At 38.9% G+C, this 21,129-nt stretch overlaps 1 protein-coding gene across 7 annotated transcripts in view; it reads left to right on the plus strand.

Annotated features, from left to right (window-relative positions):
• Positions 1-16,077, plus strand: part of kdm2bb (lysine (K)-specific demethylase 2Bb) — a 219,544-nt gene extending 203,467 nt beyond the window's left edge. For all 7 annotated transcript variants that reach the window (XM_069933299.1, XM_069933300.1, XM_069933301.1 and 4 more), the window contains 4 exons: positions 8,844-9,007; positions 12,023-12,184; positions 13,095-13,313; positions 14,430-16,077. In XM_069933299.1, the coding sequence (XP_069789400.1) occupies positions 8,844-9,007; positions 12,023-12,184; positions 13,095-13,313; positions 14,430-14,611 (727 nt within the window). In that variant the 3' untranslated portion in view covers positions 14,612-16,077. The remainder of the gene's footprint in view (positions 1-8,843; positions 9,008-12,022; positions 12,185-13,094; positions 13,314-14,429) is intronic.
• Positions 16,078-21,129: the final 5,052 nt, after the last annotated feature.

A 21,129-nucleotide genomic window follows, 5' to 3' on the forward strand; every position in this document is an offset into this window, starting at 1 on the left:
GCACTATTTGCCTTGGTAAGTCTGTTGTCTATCTCCTTGCATCAGATGAAATGGTGCAGCCGAGGTAGGTAAACTGGTTGACCGTTTTGAGTTCTGTGTGCCTGATGGAGATGTGGGGGGGCTGGTAGTCATGGTGGGGAGCTGGCTGATGGAGGACCTCAGTTTTCTTCAGGCTGACTTCCAGGCCAAACATTTTGGCAGTTTCTGTAAAACAGGACGTCATGCGCTGGAGAGCTGGCTCTGAATGGGCAACTAAAGCGGCATCGTCTGCAAAGAGTAGTTCACGGACAAGTTGCTCTTGTGTCTTGGTGTGAGCTTGCAGGCGCCTCAGATTGAAGAGACTGCCATCCGTGCGGTACCGGATGTAAACAGGATGCAGACAGATTCACCATCAGCAGAAATTGCCTGAAGCACCTCCTACAGCCAGAGAAAGAAAAAGAGAGTTCCAAAAGTCACTAGGCACTTTCAAGCAGGGAAAACATCAGTCTGTGAAGGCGGAGGTTCTTTGCCCTTACGGCTAAAGATGTACCTTTTTGAATGCGCCGTGGCCTGCTCCGTCCGAGGTGCCGATTCCAATCCTTCTCGGGAAAGGATAATCGGCAGAGCACTGCGCTCCACCACCTGACCTGAATGTACAGCCGCTGAAAGCAGCTGGTTAGGAGTGGGCTGATGATGCTGTCAGCCTACGACACATCTCTCCACACACACCTCTCCCTCCATGACCCTCTCAAGGCAGTGAGGACCGGCGGGGCAGCAGGAGCCATCAGGTCGTGGCCAGAGTGGGCTGTGACAGCCACACCAGGCCGCTTCGACTTTTAGGGCCACTCTCTGCAGCTCAAAATGCGGCAGAGTGATGGCAGTTTTCTCTACTCATAATCCCCCTCGCAGCTGGAACTGTTCTGGGAGCCACAGAGTGGTTCCAGCTGCGTGGGGGATTATGAGTAGGGAAGACGGCCATTGCTCTGCTGTGTATTTATGAAGGGCTGTGCTACGGCACCAGTTGCCCCCCCCCCCTTCGACTCTGGAGGGTGCTAAGAGGTGCCTCGATATGAATGGGATGCTGGAGCAGCCTTTTAGGGCTGCTGTCTGAAAGGTAAGTTTTAAGTTTTAGATCCACTCTTGTAGCCGGCCTCCAGGCAGAGGCCTGACATGAAATGGACTACTGAGTGTCCATGGGTTTGTCTTCAGCGATCCCGCTGTCCCGTCCAAATTATGAGCAACCTGAGCTTTAGATCCGAACTTCTGACACGATTAGGATCCCTTCAGCACCCATGGCACACATTCCAGTTCAGATATCTGGTACCACTTCAGCCAGTTTTGAGCCAATGTCCAGCAGCTTGCTGCCTTCTATAAGACCCTTGACCACAGTCTCCAGCAGCCTACAGCCTGCCACTTGTGTGTTCCTCAGCCGCAGAACCCCTCACCATGGTCACCATCCCATGGGTTGTCAACTCTGTTTCTCCTTCTCAGACAGGGGTGTCTCCCTTTTTTCTGGTGCCTTGCAACCCCTCATGACTGCTGCTGATCATAGATGCCACCATTTTGGTTGCAGATCTGAATCAGTTGGTCTGGGCAGTTGGACCCTGTGGGAGTGCTGTCTTCACTCCCTGCTCTCCATGGGTTCGTACCAACAGCAGTGCTGCCATTTTATGGATACACATCTATGCATCCAATAGCTTCATCACAGTAAGACAGTGGCTTCATATTTAGGTGGAAGTGGAAATGACTAAATAAAAGCTTCATTAATTCATCATCTAAAACAGCTACTTATTAAAAAGCAGTGAAATGCATATTCTTTATATCATTGTTAGTGCTGTTGGGTGTGTTTAAACCAGCTTGCCAGGGAATCACCAGATAGAAAATGTAAGCTGGAAATAAAAGAGGGTTCAAGTGAGGGAATACGTAGGAAGACAAAGAAAAAAAAGTCCAGACTGCAAGTGGAAAGATTACCAATGTATTAGAAAGAATTCAAACTTAAGCATGCCCCAGAAATTTAGTCATTGTGAAGAAAAATGCTACAGTAAAATGAAAGGCTCCCGTTGAATGAACACAACATTTGTAACAAGATCAATGAACTGACAGAGCAAATTGAAATGGTTCAGTATGATCCATTGCTATTACTGCAACCTATAAATTGAATATTCAAGAGTATTTGACATTTCAAAAAGATTTGCAGCAAGGAAAATGAAGCGGTGGTGGGGGGGGGGGGTAGCTCTGTTACTGAAGGATGAGATCATTTACAACAGTGAAAAATGATCTTGGCTCAGTAGCTTGTATCAAAAAAATATATTCCATAAATTTCAGCAAAGCTTTAATTCACAGAGAAAGACTTTACAAGAAGGATCCATCCGTAGCTAAACCAGCAAATGATGTTTTTAAAAATTCATAATAACATGGGTATGAGACTAAATTGACAAATAATTCAAAGATAAGTTAGTTAAACTCTAGTTAGACCGCACTTGGAATTTGCAACCTAACCCATTGACTGCTCTTTTTGGAATTACAGTTCCAGAAATGAGACGAGTTCCCACTTCCACACATCAGGTTGTAGCCTCTTCGACATTGTTGGCTAGAAGAGCTTTTCTATTTAAATGGAAAGATACTAATCCATCTACTTTGACTCAATGGTTCTCTCAAATTATGTCAAATAATTCTCCTGTACGTAGGAATTGTACATGTGATACTTCTGTTAAATTTGAAGAGACTTGGTAACCTTTTATAAATTATTTCCACATGACTTAGTTTAATTATTTTCCCTTCCGTGCTATATTTAATTTTATTTACTTTCTCTTTGTTGGTGAAGGGCAGATGATTAATTTTATGAATAAATTCTTATGTTAGGCTGCCCAGTCTTTCTTTTCTTGGATTACGTGGGGTTTTATATAATAATATTTTTTTTTAAATTTCAGTTTGAGAACATACTCATTAATTGTGGTGTAATGCATTATGTTATAGTATATGAAGTCATATAGTGATTTTTTTTCCTTTTTGATTATGTATTCCTATTCTCCTCATGTATTATTTACCTATAATATGATTAATAAAAAGATTGAAAAAGAAAGAAATGTTGCGTTCAGTTCTGGTCATCTCATTGCAGGAAGGATGTGGAAGCTATGGAGAGGGTGCAGAGGAGATTTACCAGGATGTTGCTTAGATTGGAGAATTTGTCTTATGAGACGAGGTTAACTGAACTAGAACTTTCCTTTTTTTATGCGTAGAAGGATGAGAGATGACTTAATAGAGGTCTACAAGATTATGGATGGTAATAGAGAAGGTGGACAGCCAGTGCCTTTTTCTAAGGTGAGAGCAGCAAAGGTGAAGGGATGAAAGCTAAATGGAGATGTCAAAGGAACATTTTTTTGCACAAGATTGGGTGCTTGGAATGGTGGTGGTGGCTGGTACAATAGGGACATTAGTCTCTTAGGCAGGCACATGGATACAAGAAAAATAGAGGGTTATGGGTGTAAGATAGGGAAGGCTTCGTTTGTTGAGTAGGTTCCTATCGGTCAGCACAACATTGTGAGTGAAGAGCCTGTGCTGTAATGTTCTATTTTCTAAAGCTTCTACAGATGTTCAAAAGTTAACGTATATTTTAGAGCTTGAAATTGCTGAAGTATGTGAAGGCAGTGATTCTGAATAATTATTTTAGATCAATCTTAATTGGTAGAAAGTGCTAAAACATTCTAAGAGTATAAGATAGATGAGGGGATGTGCAGGGAATGTAGGAAAGCACTTAAAAGAATCCTTTGAGTAATAATATTAAGTAAGCTCATAGTAAATGAACTCCTTGAATTTGATGGCCTACAACCAGGACCTTAAAGAAAGTGTCAGTGGAGATGGTTATTGCATTGGTTATAAACTTACAAAATCTGCAAGTAGAACATTGCTGTTGAAGAATGGAGAGGGAAACGGTGGAGCAGCAGTTTCACATCTCTAGGGTCTTGGGTTTGATTCTGACCTTGGGTGCTGTTTGTTTGTTTCCTGCCACAATCCGGGGACATGCTGGTGAATTAATCAGTTTCTATAAATTACTCCTTAGTTTGGGAAATGACAAGTATCAAAAATAAGTTGGTGGGCATATGAGAGAGAATGTTGGTGGACGACAGGGAAATAGTATGGAGGATTCGAGTGATGGGATTGCTCTGCTGGGAACCATTATGGATCCAAAGCAGAATGGTGACCTGTATCACTGTCAAAAAAAAAATCAGAAAGCAGGAAACTATTTAGCCTACTTATTATCAATTCGTCATTGTATATTATGTTACAGGAAAGTGCTGCGTCTATTATTATTAAGATAGTTGCAGGGCATTTAGCAAATCCTAAAACAAACTGGCAGAATCATTTGCTTTTATGAAAAGGAGATCCTGTTCAATGTGTTTGCTGGTATTTTCTTATGCTATAACAAGTTGGACAAAGGGGAAATCAATAGATGTATGTTTGGTTTTCTAGAAAGTATTAAGATGCCACACAAAATATTACTGTAGAAGAGGACTGCAGATTGGGAGTAATCAGCTAGTATAGATTGATTAAGTAACAGAAGATGGTTGAGATGTATTGCATTAATGTCTGGATTAATATGCACTGTATTTGGCTCCATATTAAGAGGATAACCTTGTTTTGGAGGCCATGCAGAGGTTGTCTTGGTTGATTCCTGGATGACGGGGTTGATATATGGAGAGAGTTGAGTGAATTGGGCCAACACATTGAAGTTTAGTAGAATGAGGTGTGATTGTACAAAAAGAAAATATACTGAGAGGTATTAGTGTGGATGTTGGAAGGACATATCTAATGGAGATATTTAGAACTATGTGAAATAGTTTCATAATGGGGTCATCAATTTAAGATGGAAATGTAGAAGAATTTCTTCTCTGAGGATTGTGACTCATTGGAACACATACAATAGAACAGTGGAGGTGAATGCATTGAATATATTTATATGATAATACTCTTTATTGACATTATGCTGGTATACCAGCTAATGAAACATGATGAGCATTGACCAGAATGTAATTATGACAGAAATATGAACCAGAGAGTCAAGGAGTATAGGGAGAGCATGGGAAAGTGATATAGAGGTCAAAATTGAAGTCATTGACTGGCAGGTTACATTCCTGTGATTGGTTTCCTCCTGTTTTTAGATAAGGGATGGAAACTATTTTGCATTAAATATTAACCCACCTTTCTCCAAAGTTCTGATTGATCTATGTATTTCAAGCATCTTAAGTTTTTATTCATTTACAGATTTTACAGATCATACATTTCTAAATTAGTATTTGATGACTATTAACATCTAAATCATAAAATTAAACTTACTGATTTCATTGAGACATGGCATTGCTAAATAGGATTGTGCACTGATTAAATGATGCTGTAGAAGCAACAAGGTCATGAATTCATTTGATGAGAGACAGTATATAACTTACAAAGCCCACGAGCCGATACCACCCAAATATCCCGATATGTTATGAAGGGTGGGAGAAAGCTAGAAAACACAGAGGAAACCCACGCAGACATGGGGAGAACAACTCCTTACAGACAGTGCCAGGTTCTAACTTAGATTGCTGGTGGTATAACAGCATTGTCCAAACCACTACACTAACCATATTAGTGAGGTCTATACACTGGCTTGAAATGTATGAAAAACATGTTTGAGTCAGGAAACCAAATGATTTATTGCATCTATTACGAGCTCCCATTTATTTAGTGTCACTTTAAGGGCTAGTACCGGCTGCAACCATTCACAGCTGTGGAGAGACTGGGTGGCAACAACTAGTACAGACTATATCCAATGTTGATACGCTGGAGGAAGAGAAAGAACATTTGTGGTTTTATCCAGGGACACAGATGGTGAGAGTCATGTGAGTGGAACACTGAAGGAAACAGCATTTTTTCATTATTATCCACCAGCCATCTCATGGAACACTGAGGTGGAGTGACTCTGTGAAATGGACAATTCGGCTGATTCTCCCAGTCAGGGGAATTATTGAACCACACCGGGACCAAAGGAAAGGTCACTTCAACTGACCTGTACCTGGGTTGTGGAAGCATCGTGGAAGTCGCACATTTTGTTTCCCCTACAATGACACACATGTATATTTGCCCATCGTTGGGTTTGATTTAATTAATGCGTTGTATTATTAGTGGTTATTAATAACTATATAGTTTTAAAAGAAGACAATAACACTGTCTTGGTGAATTTCCATTGCTGCTGGTCTGTGATGTAACACACCCATCCAATTTTGTTATTGATGTCTCCATTAATGTGTAGGTATTCTTACTGGAATACAATTTCCAAGTGATTGTCAATGAACATTTTGGCCAAATGTTGAATATTCATTAATCAATCTAGGAACAAGATTGTCATAATTTTTGACAATGAAACGAATTACAATTGATCCAGATCCTAGAATTTATGGAAATGCTTTCCTTAGTAGAGGAGATGTTGTAGTTGCTATTGATGGTTTTGAGCAGGAGACTAGTTAGTGGTAAGAAATAAAATATTTTTTGCTTGCCTAACATATTCTGTTTGAGATCATTTAACCTTGCTCCAAATCCCATTAGTTTCTACACCTCAAGCTCAAGTTACATTCAAGCTTACGAATTAAGAGTTGGAGACATTCAGTTGAGTGTGGAGCCTCCTCCATTAGTAAATAAATCCGATACAACTTCTCTGAATTCATCTTTTTACACTTACCTTGCACACATTTTCGTGATGGGAATCTCTCCACTTCTGCCTTAAAAGTATTCAGTCATGTTTCAACTTGGAGATTTCCAAAGATTCACAGCCTTCTGAGAGTAGAAAATATAGCTTTATCACCATTACCAGGGGCAACACCTGGTTCTTGGTTCTCCAGCAAGAGAAAAATCACTTTCACGTCCACTCTGGCAAGACCCTCAAGATCTTTCATGTTTCAATCTAGTCATCTGCTCTTTAATTCTAAATTCTAGCAGATTAAAGTATGGCCTGTCCAACCTTTCCTTGTAAGGCAACAACAAGAAAGCAAATAGTATATTTGCATGTTCATTAAGGTGTATAAACCAATGTGATTTCAGATTCCATGCCATTATTTGCCAGGTTCATTTAATCTCAACACAATCATGAGGCAAACCTCCTCTGAACTTTTCAATCTTTTCAAAGATAAACTGATTGAAAATGATAACAGGCAGAAGTGGCCAAGTTACATTAAGTAGAAAAGTTCAGTATCGAGTCTGGAGACTGCCTCATGCCTAAACAGAAGTGGAGGAGGTTTTGCTCAACCTCACCTTGGGCATCATTTTGTTATAGGAGGCTGCAGACACAGAGGTCAGAGAGAGAGGTGATGAATTAAAATTGCAGGGAACCAGAAGTTCAGGATCACTCCTGTAGGCTGAATACGGGTACTCGACAGAACAATCACCCAGTCTGCACTTGCTTTCTTCTATGTTGAGGAGATCATGCTTTAACACAGAATGCAGTGCATTAGGTTGAAAGAAGTGCAAGTAAATTGCTGTTTCACCTGGAAGGACTGTTCAGGTCCCTGGATGGTGGAAAACTGCAACCCCTTACTATTTAGGTAATATCCTTCTAAACTTGGTGTTGAATTCATCTTCTAATTCACTTCCATTGCTCCGTATAGGCTCTTGTAAAGAAATAAAAGTTCCTTTAGATGGCATTACAGGTAATGAGTGTACAGTTGGTCATTTTTTTTTCATTGTAGAGCTTTGGTGGGTACAAGCAGTAGCAAGAAGTGGGGCAGTCATTGGGTAGTGCCCTGACTCCTATCCTGCAAGGCTGCATCCTGGCAGCATGCAAAATTGAACTGATAATCTTTCCCAACCTTTGCTTCAGATAATAATCTTACTTCAGTTTGGGCTGTTTGGAGTGTATGCTCTATTATAAATGATGAGGGTAAATGAGTTTTGGAATACATTTAGGCAAATAGAATCTCACACAATATCTGCAGCGAAAATGAAAACAAAACACAAGATTAAACTGCTGTTGCTCTTACTCAAACTCTAAGGGCTGCACGGGTTTAAAGTTGATGGCCAGAACGGTTAACGCGACACTATTTACAGTGCCAATGACTCTGGCACTACCTGTAAGGAGTTTGTATGTTCTCCCTGTGTCTGCGTGTGTATTCCCTGGGTGCTCAGGTTTCTTCCCACCCTCCAAAATGTATGGCGGTTGTAGATTAATTGCAGTATTTGGGCGGCACAGACTCATGGGCCAGAAAGGCCTGTTATTCTGCTGTGTCTAAATTTTAAAAGACTGAGTGACCCTGCACAATCACTGTTCTTGTACGTTAAGGTGTACTCAGTAAGCTTTGTACAGGTATGCGATCCTTTATCCGGACATCTCAAATCCGGCAAGTGGGGAGAGAGGTGACAGCGCGAGTCGGGTGGGTGAGAGACCAGCAGTGCGAGTCAGGCAGGCGAGGGGGGGTGGGGTGGGGGTTGGAGAGACGGCAGGGCGACTGGAAGGGGGAGAGGGTGGATACGGCAGCACAATTTGGGTGGGCTTTTCGAAATCTGGGAAAAATCCGAAACTGGAACACACTGTCCCCCAAGGATTCTGGATAAAGGATTGTGTACCTATACTTAACATTTTGGATGTATAATACGTTGTAGTACAGGGGGAAATGGAAAATAAGGCTGATAATTAGAAGAAAGTATTTTACTTTTACATATTGGGAAAGCTCTATCGTTTCATGTAACAAATGTGATTAGTTTATGCTGTCAACAAGTAAATAACTGAATTATCCCCAATATAGTACTGCATGGTCAATTTCATTGAGGGACTCTAATTTTATTAGCATAAATATTCACAGTTCAGCAGAAGGAGTTACTATATTTTGCCCTCTTAGGTGTTGTGACAAGAGGTTGTGGACCAAGATTGACTTAGGTCGATGCAAATCTATCACACCTCTGATGCTGAGTGGAATTATCAGGAGGCAACCAGTAAAGCTTGACCTGAGCTGGACAAATATATCAAAAAAACAGTTAACGTGGCTAATTAACAGGCTGCCAGGTAAGTGGCTGTTAAATGGCTGTATATTAGTAACAAATTGAAGAAAGTATAACAAATGATTGTTCATGTTAAGTCCGTAACTTGTATCAGCCATAATATCCTTTAGACATCAGATGACAGAACAAAAAAGATACCCAAAGATGTGCTCCATCAGTTGTGCTGAATGACTACAGTCACCTCCACTCGAACAGATTGCACCTTCCACGATACGGTTCAGTGTGCATTATAATTTTGACGCAGTTCAAGGACCAATGCTTTGACTGTGATCACAAGATGTTTTTTTTTAAACCAATGGAAAAAATCCACAAGGCACCCTACTGTACCCAAAAATATCTTTTTCAATATTTTTATTAATTTCATTTAGCAAATGTTACAATGACCATGAATAGAACAACAATCAAATTTATATGATAACAGTAATGACAAAATCTTGCTCTTCTACAAATTCGACCCCCTACCTTTTGCTGTGGGCAAAATAATGAAAAGAAAAATAAACTGAGGTTAAAAATCAAAAACTAGTTAAGATTACAAATTTGGGAGACAATTAAGAAAAGAACCCCATAAAGAAATAAAAGTTTATATTCATTACAGTAGTGGAGCCTCTAATTTTTTCTAAAGACAAATAAGCCATCCTATGAGACAGCCATTTAGAGTGAGTGGGAGGGACAGCATCTGTCCCTTTCATTAGAATGGCCCTTCTAGCAATCAGGTAGTCAGAAGCTACTACATGGGATTGTAAGGAATTTAATAGGCCCACATATTCCAAATAAGGCAATAAAAGGATTTGGGGCCAAATTTATAGAAACTAAAGATAGTGTACGAAATACGTCTTCCCAATAACTGAGAGAAGAATATAACTAAAACATGATACAATGAACAATCAACAATCTTCAGTTTTACATTTATCACATTTAGAAGCCAATCGAATTTTGGAATAGTGGGCACAATGTACTACTTTAAATTGCAATAGCAAGTGTCTAGCCCAAAGAGAAGATGAATGAATACATCTCAAAATAGAATCCCATGTATTTATTCCAAATATTTGTTGGAAATCTTGTTCCCATAGTTTTTTTAATTCCACTCAGATACCAAAAGTAGTTCATACAAGGCAGACAACAGCTGTTTCAGTTAAAAATTATATATTTTCCCTTTGACATTAAACTCCAAGTCCTGACAAAGTCTCAAAGATGAACAGTTCAAAAAATTCCTAACCTGGAAATAATGGTGTCTGGGTCTATTAAATGGGAGTCAGACAAACAAGGGCTGCTTGACAAAATTGATCATATGAAGAACTTCAGTCGACAGAACAATTTAAAGAAGTTTTTAGTTAGTAGAATAGAACTTAGATTACTTAATTACTAGTAAATTACTAGTAAAAATAGAAAAAGATTTACAGAAATGGAAAGATCTGCCAATTACATTAATAGGAAGGGTAAATTGAAAATGAAGGCAATGCCAAGGCTACAGTATCTCTTTCAATTGTTGCCAATTGTGCTAAAAACTTTAAATTATTACATAATTGTATAAGACAATTCCTATGGAATAATAAAGTACCAAGAATTGCACTGGAATGGAATGGGACTGAATTTAATAAAAGAGACAATGAAGTACTTTATTTATAAGTGGAATGTCATGTCAATAACAAAAAAAATGGATAATCTTCTATCAATACACACGATTAGAATATGGCAAGAAATATATGAATATATAGGGGGGGAAAAGCAGGTATATCACGGAGGAAACCATTATGTAAAAAATATACAACTGCCTATAAATCTGGGTAACAAAATATTGAATTCATGGTATGACAAAGGAATAAGATATGTTGATGATTGTTATATGGAAAGATCTCATGTCTTTTGAACAACTATGAAATAAGTATGGAGAAGCTAATGGATATTCTTCTGCTTTCTTCAGTTAAGATTGTTCTTAAGAAAAAGATGGGGTCCAAACTTGGCCTCACCTGAAGTTGGTGAGATGGAACCAACGATTTGGCTGGGGAATACACTAAAATTTATATCTAGGATGTACTTTGTTCTCTAAAATTAAAGTGCAAAGCCAGGTTAACAGAGATCAAGAGAGGAATGGGAGTTGGATCTAGGAATTACAATAATGGAAAGATGTTGGTCTCATTGGTGTTTGGATAATATGACGTCAATTATAAATGCAAGACATGGATTAGTGCAATATAATTTCCTACACCAATTATATCTCACACCTCAGAAATTGCATAAATCAAAATCTGAAATATTGGAAATTTTTTTTGGTGTGGGATAGAACTAGGAACGTTCTTACATGTTAAGCGGTCATGTGTGATGGTGAGATCTTTCTGTCAGGATATTACTGAAATACTAAAAAGGATGACCCGGACCTTTATCTTTTGGGCAATTTTATTGCAATAAGTAATAAACTAACTAAATTCCAAATTTCATTTGTTAAAATAGATTTAGCTGTGGCAAAAAGCGATTACCTTTTTACTCCTTTTTACAGATAACACCATGGAAGACAGATGAATAGTTCTATTCCTATGGGGAAAAAAAACATATACAATTTAAAAAATAAATGATGTATTTAGAAAAACGGCAACCATATCTGGACTATATAGGGACCCAAATATAAAAAAGAGCTATTATGATAAAAAATATGTGACCTCCCCAATTAAGATTTTCTTTTTAAACTCAATTGTAAGCCCTGACGGTGCACAGTTTTATACTGGGAAGAGGGAGGGATTGTTGAGTTTTGTTTTGTAAGGAAAAAAAGTTATATATTTATATATTTGGAAAATTTTGATATGTCTAATTTATAAAAAAAATTCTAAAGTTATAAAAATACTTAATATAATTAATCAATTGAAGTTCTATCCTTGTATTATAAAGCAGTGAAATTGGTACATGTTTAATGTGATTCTTGCCCGGTGTTTTGTTATTAACCTAATTTAAATATGATTTTTTTAAAACATGTACATCTGAAACTTTACAATAAAGTAGATTTAAATCTATTCATTTTCCTGTTCAGGTCTTAAGGACTTGATTGTTTCCGGCTGTTCCTGGGCAGCAATATCGGCACTTTGCAGCTCTAGTTGCCCCTTGCTCAGAACCATAGATCTCAGATGGGTAGAAGGATTAAAAGATGCTCAAATGAGAGATATGCTTTCACCTCCTACTGACAACAGACCAGGTAGGAAATCTGTTCCATTGTGGTTCAAGATGTTGAGTTTACTTGCCAAGTCTTCTGTATTGCTAAATGAAGATTCATTAATTACCTTTTACACTCATGACATACTTCATTTTGAGCAAATAAGCAATACTTATCAGCATCCTTTGTAAATTTTCCTGCTTTTTGGTCATGGGTAAAGGCAATCTCTACTGTAAAGCAGCCAGGTAATCCAATTGTTACTAGGCAAGCTGTCATCTGGAGTTCAAAATACAATATAGTAATGAAGCCATTTATCTATTCATTATATTATTCAATTCTTTAAGTTAGAAAAATTAGTATTTAACCCAGTGGTTCTCAACCTTCTTTCCATTCACATACCACTTTAAGTCTCCCCTATGCCATAGATGCTCTGTGATTAGTAAGGGATTGATTAAGGCGGTATGTGGTGGGAAGAAAGTTTGAAAACCACAGTTTTAATCTCATTTAATTGACTCATTATGTGCACGGTTTTATAACTCCAAAGGAATTGGATCAATGACAATTTTTCTCAAGCAAAATATTTCAGTAATAATTGGGCTAGAGCAGTGATTCTCAACCTTCCCTTCCCACTCACATATCACCTTAAGCAATCACTTACTAATTACAGAGCACTGATAGCCTAGGGACTACTTAAAGTGGTATGTGAGTGGAAAGAAAAAGGTTGAGAACCACTGGCATCGTTGTAAAATTGTGACATTCTTTTTAGCATCCAAAGTCTAGAAGTAGGCCAAGAATCCCAGCTATCCTGATTGAGATAATGAAATGAATTTTTTGGAATTAAAAAATTTTCTTATTTAGTTTCTGTACAAGTCCTATAATAATAAACATTAGTATGCTATTTAAATAATGTACAAGGATAAAGTCCAGTGTCTAATTTTTTGTTTTCTCAAAGGCCAGATTGACAATCGCAGTAAATTACGCAATGTGACAGATCTTCACTTGGCTGGCCTGGATATTACAGATGCAACACTCCGTCTTATTATAAGGCACATGCCAATGCTTTCCAGACTAGATCTTAGTTACTGTAACCATCTAACAGACCAGTCAATTAATCTGTTAACAGCAGTTGGCACAACAACAAGAGATTCCCTGACAGAAATTAATCTATCAGGTAAGTGCACGTGATATGACATGTAAGTACAATATGTTGTTTGAGTGATTTTGTACAAGAGTTCAGAATGTGACAGTTTAGTTTTGTAAACATTAATATTTTCCTTTTTCAACCCAATCCATTTTACAATACTAGATTTTAAAAAAACCCTCAGCTTAGTAGTTACATATTTCACCCACTTCATCCAGCCATCTTCAGCTGCTTGACTGTCAATCGTAACTCCAATAATCAAGCAGCCTATCACAGTAGCTTAGACCCTTGGCTATTACAGCTGAAGTTCAACTTTATCAGCAACTATGTGAACAATGTAACCAAAATGAAGCTTTATTTGCCAATTGCAGCATTGTAATTGCGGTTCATTTACCTCAACTGTGCACATATTTCAGCATACCAGTCGTCATGAAATCCTAAAAAAAATTCTCAAAAAGGAGTGGACTTATATGCCAGATATACTTTTGAGACCTTAAATTCACCGATAAAACCAGATTGGCGTCAATTCCACATGCAAGTCAATGCTGAAAGCACCTCCCCACCACTGGGCATCGCCATAATTGCTCCTGCCTGGTAGGCCGAGGTTGCTGCTCCCACTAGGAGCATGACGTCGGCACTCCAGCTCCATGGGCTGTTGCCACTGCTGCCTGGTAGGCTGAGGTTTCTGCTCCCACCTGGAGTACAATGTTGCTACTCCGTGGGCTGAGGTTTTTTTTTACTTAATGTACAGCTTTGTTACTTGCAATTTGGGTGTTTTAAAAAAAAAATTGTTCCTGGGAGGTTGTCTTTTACACTGAATATACCATAAAACCCTTAAAATTAGGCTGAAAAATACGGTGTTCATTTTGTACCAGAGGTTCTTGTAATTCCTTGCTTAAAATCTATTGCTTTAAAATGTAATTCCAATTTGTTTAATATACTCTGAAGCAACTCACTTAAGTTATTTAATAGTGATCTGTAGCACCAAAAGCAGCAATGTCTCAAGATCCTTTGTGGTCACTGAACTGGAATATTACAAAAATGACAGCAATTCAAATAAGAAAAAAACCCACAGGATGTTGAGAAATTATCATATAGTCTTGCACAAATTTTTGCTATATTAAAATACCTAATATCCTTTTACAGTTTGCAATAAAGTCACTGACCAGTGCCTAACTTATTTCAAACGCTGTGGCAACATCTGCCGAATAGATCTCCGTTACTGCAAGCAGGTAACAAAAGAAGGTTGTGAACAGTTCATAGCAGAGATGTCGGTTAGTGTTCAGTTCAACTTGTCAGAGGAGAAACTGTTGCAAAAGCTTAGTTAACTCAACAAAGAAACTGGACACCAAAAAGGATGTTTAATTTCATCAGATTTAATTATGACCAGCTTCTTGATATTGTCACCAAACAAATGGACATGGATGAACTGTGCTAAGGACAGAAATTTCAAGAGTAGCAATATAAGCTACGGTACGTAACAGAACAAAAATGTTTCTACATGTGAAAATCACTCCGATTTGAATTTATTTCATAAGTTTTAATAATGTATTAAAAGACACTGCACAAGTATTTCTACTTGGTACGTACAAACATGTGGCGAGAAGACTATTGATAAACTAACACTTTTTTTGTGCACGTTTTACAATTAAAGCATGTGCATTGTAAATTTTAATTTGTTCTTTTTAAAAATACCATCTTTTAAAAAGAGGTATCTTATAGATGCAGCTGACCACACATTGGGATCACTTTGACCATGTTATAAATATTGTTCTGTTTTGTTACACTCTACACATCATACATTATGCAGAAATATTTTTGTACAGAAATCACTTTATTGAGAGTAATGTGGAAATTTCAATGGTAACATTATTACTTATATACAATTGAAATGCAATTTATTTCAGATTTCCCTATTTGTAACTTGTGGTTTAATCTCTGTATAGTTCCACATGTTTTCATGTGGAATGATATTTGTGACATTTGTATGTGCCATCATTGCATGCCTTTAAGGCAATCAGCTTAGCAGTAATAATACTGTACAGTAATGAGATGTTGGTATTCCACCAAATGTTGTTGCCATTTTGTCATTGCTAAATTTGTATAAAACTTTTGTCTTCAATACTGAAGTACTGGTAATTCATGGGGAACAGCATTTTCAATGCTGTACAATTCTTAAAGCCTTTAATAATTTTCACCAAATGGAAATAGGGATTTTCAGCAGTTTTCATCCCATTTTAGATCTGTTGCAAGTCAGCAAGGAGATGAAAATTTGTATTATATGAGTTTACATTGGGGCCACATAAAGCTGAAATATATAAGGGAAAATTCATTCATTTTGTAGGCAGTAATGCAATGGATATAATTGGATTTTGGGAAAACAGCAAAGAACCACTGCCAATATTAAAAGCCATTATCTACCAGATAAATTTCCTCATCAAAAAGGGATTCTGTGTACTCCATTGTACAAAGCCATTAACTGAAAACTGTAGTTTACATGCTGGAGTCAGGAACAATAGTAAAGCAGCAGTAGTTTTGATATGACCACCATTTCAACTACAACTGTGACCTAAATTTAACAGAAATTATCAAGAGAGGCCTTTGTTTCCAAGCTGTGTCAATATTGCCACCTACTGCATCATCCATAATGTTCTTGTATAAATTGCAAAAATGTTTAAAATTGAGTAGTCTAATTTCAGTGAAGTTCAAGCATTCTGAATGCTGGATTCAACTGATGTGACAATTGGAAGAAAATGGATATTATTTGGCAAATATTAAATTTTCATAAAATAAAGCATTCCTTTGAAATGTTCAATTACTATTTTACAATACCACTCCAATGCTATTCTTAAAATTAAATCAATGAAAGAAAAGTCACTATAAAGTATTTTTTTACTGTGATTACTAAATATAACAGGATACTTGCCATTTTAAAATCTATGTATAAAACCCTACATGCTTGCACACATGCTACATTCAACCACTGATGTCAAACAAGCTGTTAGAACATTAAAATGGGGTTTTATGAAAAGAGTTGAATTCTACTTTAGTGTTAAAAGGACCTGCACAATCTGAGCTGCTGTCAGAGGATGAGGTATTCATCATCAAGGTAGATTCTTCCCACGCTGCTGCTGGCCTGAACATTCAACATTTTTCTCAACCTATGTCCTCAGAAGGTTCTCTTTCATTCTGTGAAGAGTTACTGTGAGCCCCATGTGCACTGGTGGAGCAGTCTTTAGCAATTCAAAGGGCTATGGAAAATTCTTAATTGGAAATGCTTGCATCATTTTCCCAAAACCAAAATTTCCAACAGCTGGCGAACTAGCATATAGCTGATCAAAAAAAACCATGCCTGGGCTACTTGTGCTTCAGGGACAGTGAACCAGTTAATATTTTTAAAAACACACATTCATTCCAAGCATATGTAATCACTCTTACAGGAATTTCCATGCAGATTTTTATACATATGTAAATAAAAGCTTATTAGATATTGTATATTTTTTATCATTTTATCTTTGTATCATTCAAAGAATCAGAATCTGAAACAATGGATGTACATGGAACAGAGCTCAAATTGAAGGTAGCTGTAGAACTAGATATCAGGTCCTCTACACAGATTCCATCTCCAAGCTTATACCTGGTTTGGAGAAGAGTTTAAGCTGCCAACTCATCATCCATGGTCAGCAAGAATAACAGAACTTAGAAAAAAGGTGACCAGCCATCAGCAACCATTGACACTAATGTTTAATTCCATTCAAATTCCTGAGCAAATGGAACAATCCACACCTGAATACAAGCCCTAAATAATCTTCAGATGTACTTTTTGATATGTGACAATTAGTATTTTGCCGTAGGTACCATCCAATGAACAAGTCAAACAAAAACAGCCAATCATCAATCCTTGAAATTCAATGGCATTAGAATTGCTAGGGACCTTACCCTCAGTCTACCATGGTCCAAAACCTCATGTGGATCAGCCATAAACAGCTACTTCTTTGGCTACAAAAGCAAGTAAAAGGCTGGGAAATCCTATAGCTAATTTCCCAATTTCCTTCAACAACTACAAGTCAGCAGCATGGTGGAACACTCCACCTGCCTAATCAGTGCATCAACAAGAAATTGAACAAACTCAAGAAGCCAAACATTATCCAGGATAAAGCAGCCTGCTGATTGGTTCCCTATTAACATCCTTAAACATTCCATCTGCCATTAGTGCATAGAGGCTGCTGTTTGCATCATCCAGAAAATGTGCTACTCTCACCCAGGCTATTGCAAAGGCACCACCATTGCAGTAGACAAGAACAGTTAATGCATGGGAATAACACCATCTCCAATTTCAGGTTAGATACTGGCTTGACTTGGAAATTATAATTGTCAGTCCTTTATCATCACTTTGTCCCAATCCTAGAACTCTACCCAAATGGACTGTGGAAGTACCTTCACCAAAAGAGTGCTGCATTTCAGTCACTACCACCACTTTCAGGGAAAATAAAGATGGGCCTTGCCAATTCTGGTATGCATAAACAGTTTATAAATGTCTCAGATTCAGGGGCATTTTCAATTGCAATAAACAGTGTAATATCGGGACTTGACTTTTGCCTTCAAAGATGCAGCTTGACCAGCCAAGTTCCACAAGCAGTCCCCCTACCACTTTATTTCTTATTAAAGCATAATAAAACTTATAGATGTTACTTGTTTCCTCCTGATTTAAAATCGAACTGTGAAAATAAAATCGTTGGCTTTGGAAATCTGGAATAAAACAAAATACTGGAAAAGAAGTCAGGGTGCCTTCTGTGCACTGAGAAACAATGGTGGCATTTTGGAGTAGTGTATTTTCCCCCAGTCCTGGTTTTCTCTTTTCCCATGCTGCCTGATTTACATATTTCTAGCATTAAAGGTTTTTATTCCAGAGTTGTGCAAATTATGTGGTTTTCCATCACTCAGTTTGTTCTGGTCTTCAGCAATTCTGTACAGATCATATTCACTGAAGCAATGTGGCACATTATCAAACTTTTAGTCCTAGCCAAAATCGACCACTGGAAATGCAAATCTATTCAATTTAAACCTCTGTTAGTCAAATTGCATATGTGAATTTCAAAAACATATATAGCAAAATTGAAAAGCAATAACAAGGCAGTTGGCAGGCAATGATAAGATTAATCAATTTCCTTTCTGACCAGACTTTGCTGAAGGTTGATTAAGCTCTACTAAATGCTCAATTCATATCCAGCACAGACACTCAATTAGTTAATTGCATATCAGAACACCACTCCATATTATGATAATCCATTACATGGTAAAAGTATTACAAGACTTATAAAAGTAAGAGGAAAGATTTTAAATAGACTTTGCATTTTTTAAGCATATCCTTCATTTAATCTGGATCCTACCTTGGATTAATTAACCTTGACAGGCTTAATTAGGTAATTTACATTTTTTTTTGCATCTTAACATCTGTTGTATTTTACACTTAAGGCTTCAGTAATAAGCAATGATAACTGTTAATAAGGTAAATAAATTCTGTTCTTCCACATCATCCAAAATAGTCAGAATAATTTTACTATTGAATTTCATATAATTTCATAGAATTAAACACCACCGAATTTAAGACTTAAAGACATGTACTGCCCGCACAACATACTGTCGACAAATAGGGCATTCATTCATGTGTTTTCCACATTTGGTGCAGGTGACCATGTGACCACACTCCAGCAGAACACAGTCGATCATTGCATCCATACATATCCTGCAAAGATTCTCGTCACTCCCGAGCTGCATCTTTTCTTCAACTGAAAAGCAAATAGAAAAAAGGGCACAATGATAAGTAAAAATAATGCAGAGTATTGCAATGAGCACATACTATATTTTCATTCATATAACGTGCAGAAAAGCATAAATTGTGTAAAAATATTTTCATATAACCGCACAGGTGTAGTATTCTAAATTCCAACTTACAAAAGCAATTTATGTTTAAATGAGACAGGAGCAAAAACACATACCAGTATTTCCCACAGTCAATCGCCCAACACATTAACAAGCTTTGGAGAGGAATTAATTAAATAGATCGAAAACAGGCTTCAGAGTTAAGCAGGATTTTAATTCTAATGTCTTAAATCAGAGGCAATTGATATGTTAATCTCCTCCCTCATGGGATGGGTCTGATCTAGCCAGAATGTCCTGTTTATAGTAGGCACTTTCAGGTGGCTAAAATCCCCCCATTGCAAAGTCGCATATTATGCCAGTATGCGGCTGTCGGGAGGCCACTTGAAAGCGCAGGAGGCACATGCGAGGCGAACTTTGTTACCTTCCTCCGGGAGGGATAATCGCCAGAGTACTGAGGTTCCCCCCCCTCCCCGGCACCTGAAAGCAGCTGCTAAGGGGATAACAATCAGCTGGTGAGCACCTGACAGCCGCCCTACCAGCTACCCCTGTCCCCCGGCATGGAACATCCACGCTGGGGCAGCCGGTGTGGGGTATCCCCATACTGATCCCGCTACCCTGATCTCTCCCCACAGCCCTATATCAGTCCCCACACTGTGGGGCGGCCAGTGCAGGGCGGGGACTGATGTGGGGAGAGAGCAGGGCAGTGGATCAGCTGACAGCCCGCACCAGCTGTCCCAGATCTGACAGCCAGCCATCCCAACCCTGACAGCCCAAAGGGACAGGAGCCAGAGTGCGCTCCAAGGCGCCTCCTGTAAAGCTGTCCCTTTCAGGTGGCCAGCGCTGCCACCTGAATGACCATTCTACAGGTCTGAATCCACTTCTGCAGGCACATTCTTGGCGGAGATTGCACTTGAAGAAGCCTAGTGATACCATGGCATTCAATACAAAGAGATATTCCCAAAATCAAATTTTCCCATGCCCGTGCACAGAGATACCAACCAGCCCACAAAATGTCCAGTGACCGCACGGCCCGCGGGGGGGGAATAACACCAGCCATTGTCCCAGGTGACGCCTCGTACGGCAGAAATGTCAGCTAATCCTAGGCCGATGCTCTGATGAAGCAGTCCCCTGACGTCAGCGCATGAGGCCCACATAAACGTGACAGCCAGTGCAATAAACGAATCTTGAATTAAAGGTTTTTTTGTGCGTGCTGTCCTTCTCCACACCTGCGTAGAGTTAGCGCCACATTGGTGACCCCGACAGGTCCAACCGGTAGTTGGACCCGAAGATGACAGACCAGGTGAAACAAGCGACCATCCACGCAATCTCACTCATGCTCCCAACGTTTTGGGTGTTGCAGCCAAACCTGTTGAAACTGGAACTGAGAACTGAGCCTCGGCCTGCTCAAACCACATCACCGCTGCCGACACCCACTACTTCTACATCTTGAGTGCACTCAAACAAGGCAGAGCACCAAGGGTCGTAGACTTTCTACAGTAGCTTCCGGAGCAAGGCAAATATGCAGCCCTCAAAGAGCTGTTAATCCACACCTTCGGGCTTTCTCGCGCCACCCAATTTCTGCTTATGGACGGATTGGGGGACATGGCCCCATCTGCCCTAATGAGCAAGATGGTCACTTTAACTGAGGGCCACAAGCCTTGCCTGCTCTTTGAGCAGATCTGTCTGGAGCAGCTGCTGATTCTTGCTCATGGATGAGGCCTTCAGCGATCCTTGGAGGGTTGCGTCCTGAGCGGAATGCTCTGGAGAGCAAAGGACACCAGCACTGTTGGAGACCACATCAGCAGACCCCATGAACAGCTATCTGTGAGACCAAGACCAGTGGAGAGGCAAGTTATTATCCTGGGACAATTCTGCTACTATCATCAACAATGGGGTGTGTGCAGAGGCCTGTTGATGCCACCCACTCTGTAGGTTTCCAAGAAATGCCCTGGCCAACTGTCGT

Source organism: Narcine bancroftii, chromosome 4, assembly GCF_036971445.1.
Source record: "Narcine bancroftii isolate sNarBan1 chromosome 4, sNarBan1.hap1, whole genome shotgun sequence".
In the NCBI taxonomy this organism is placed as follows: Eukaryota; Metazoa; Chordata; class Chondrichthyes; order Torpediniformes; family Narcinidae; genus Narcine; species Narcine bancroftii.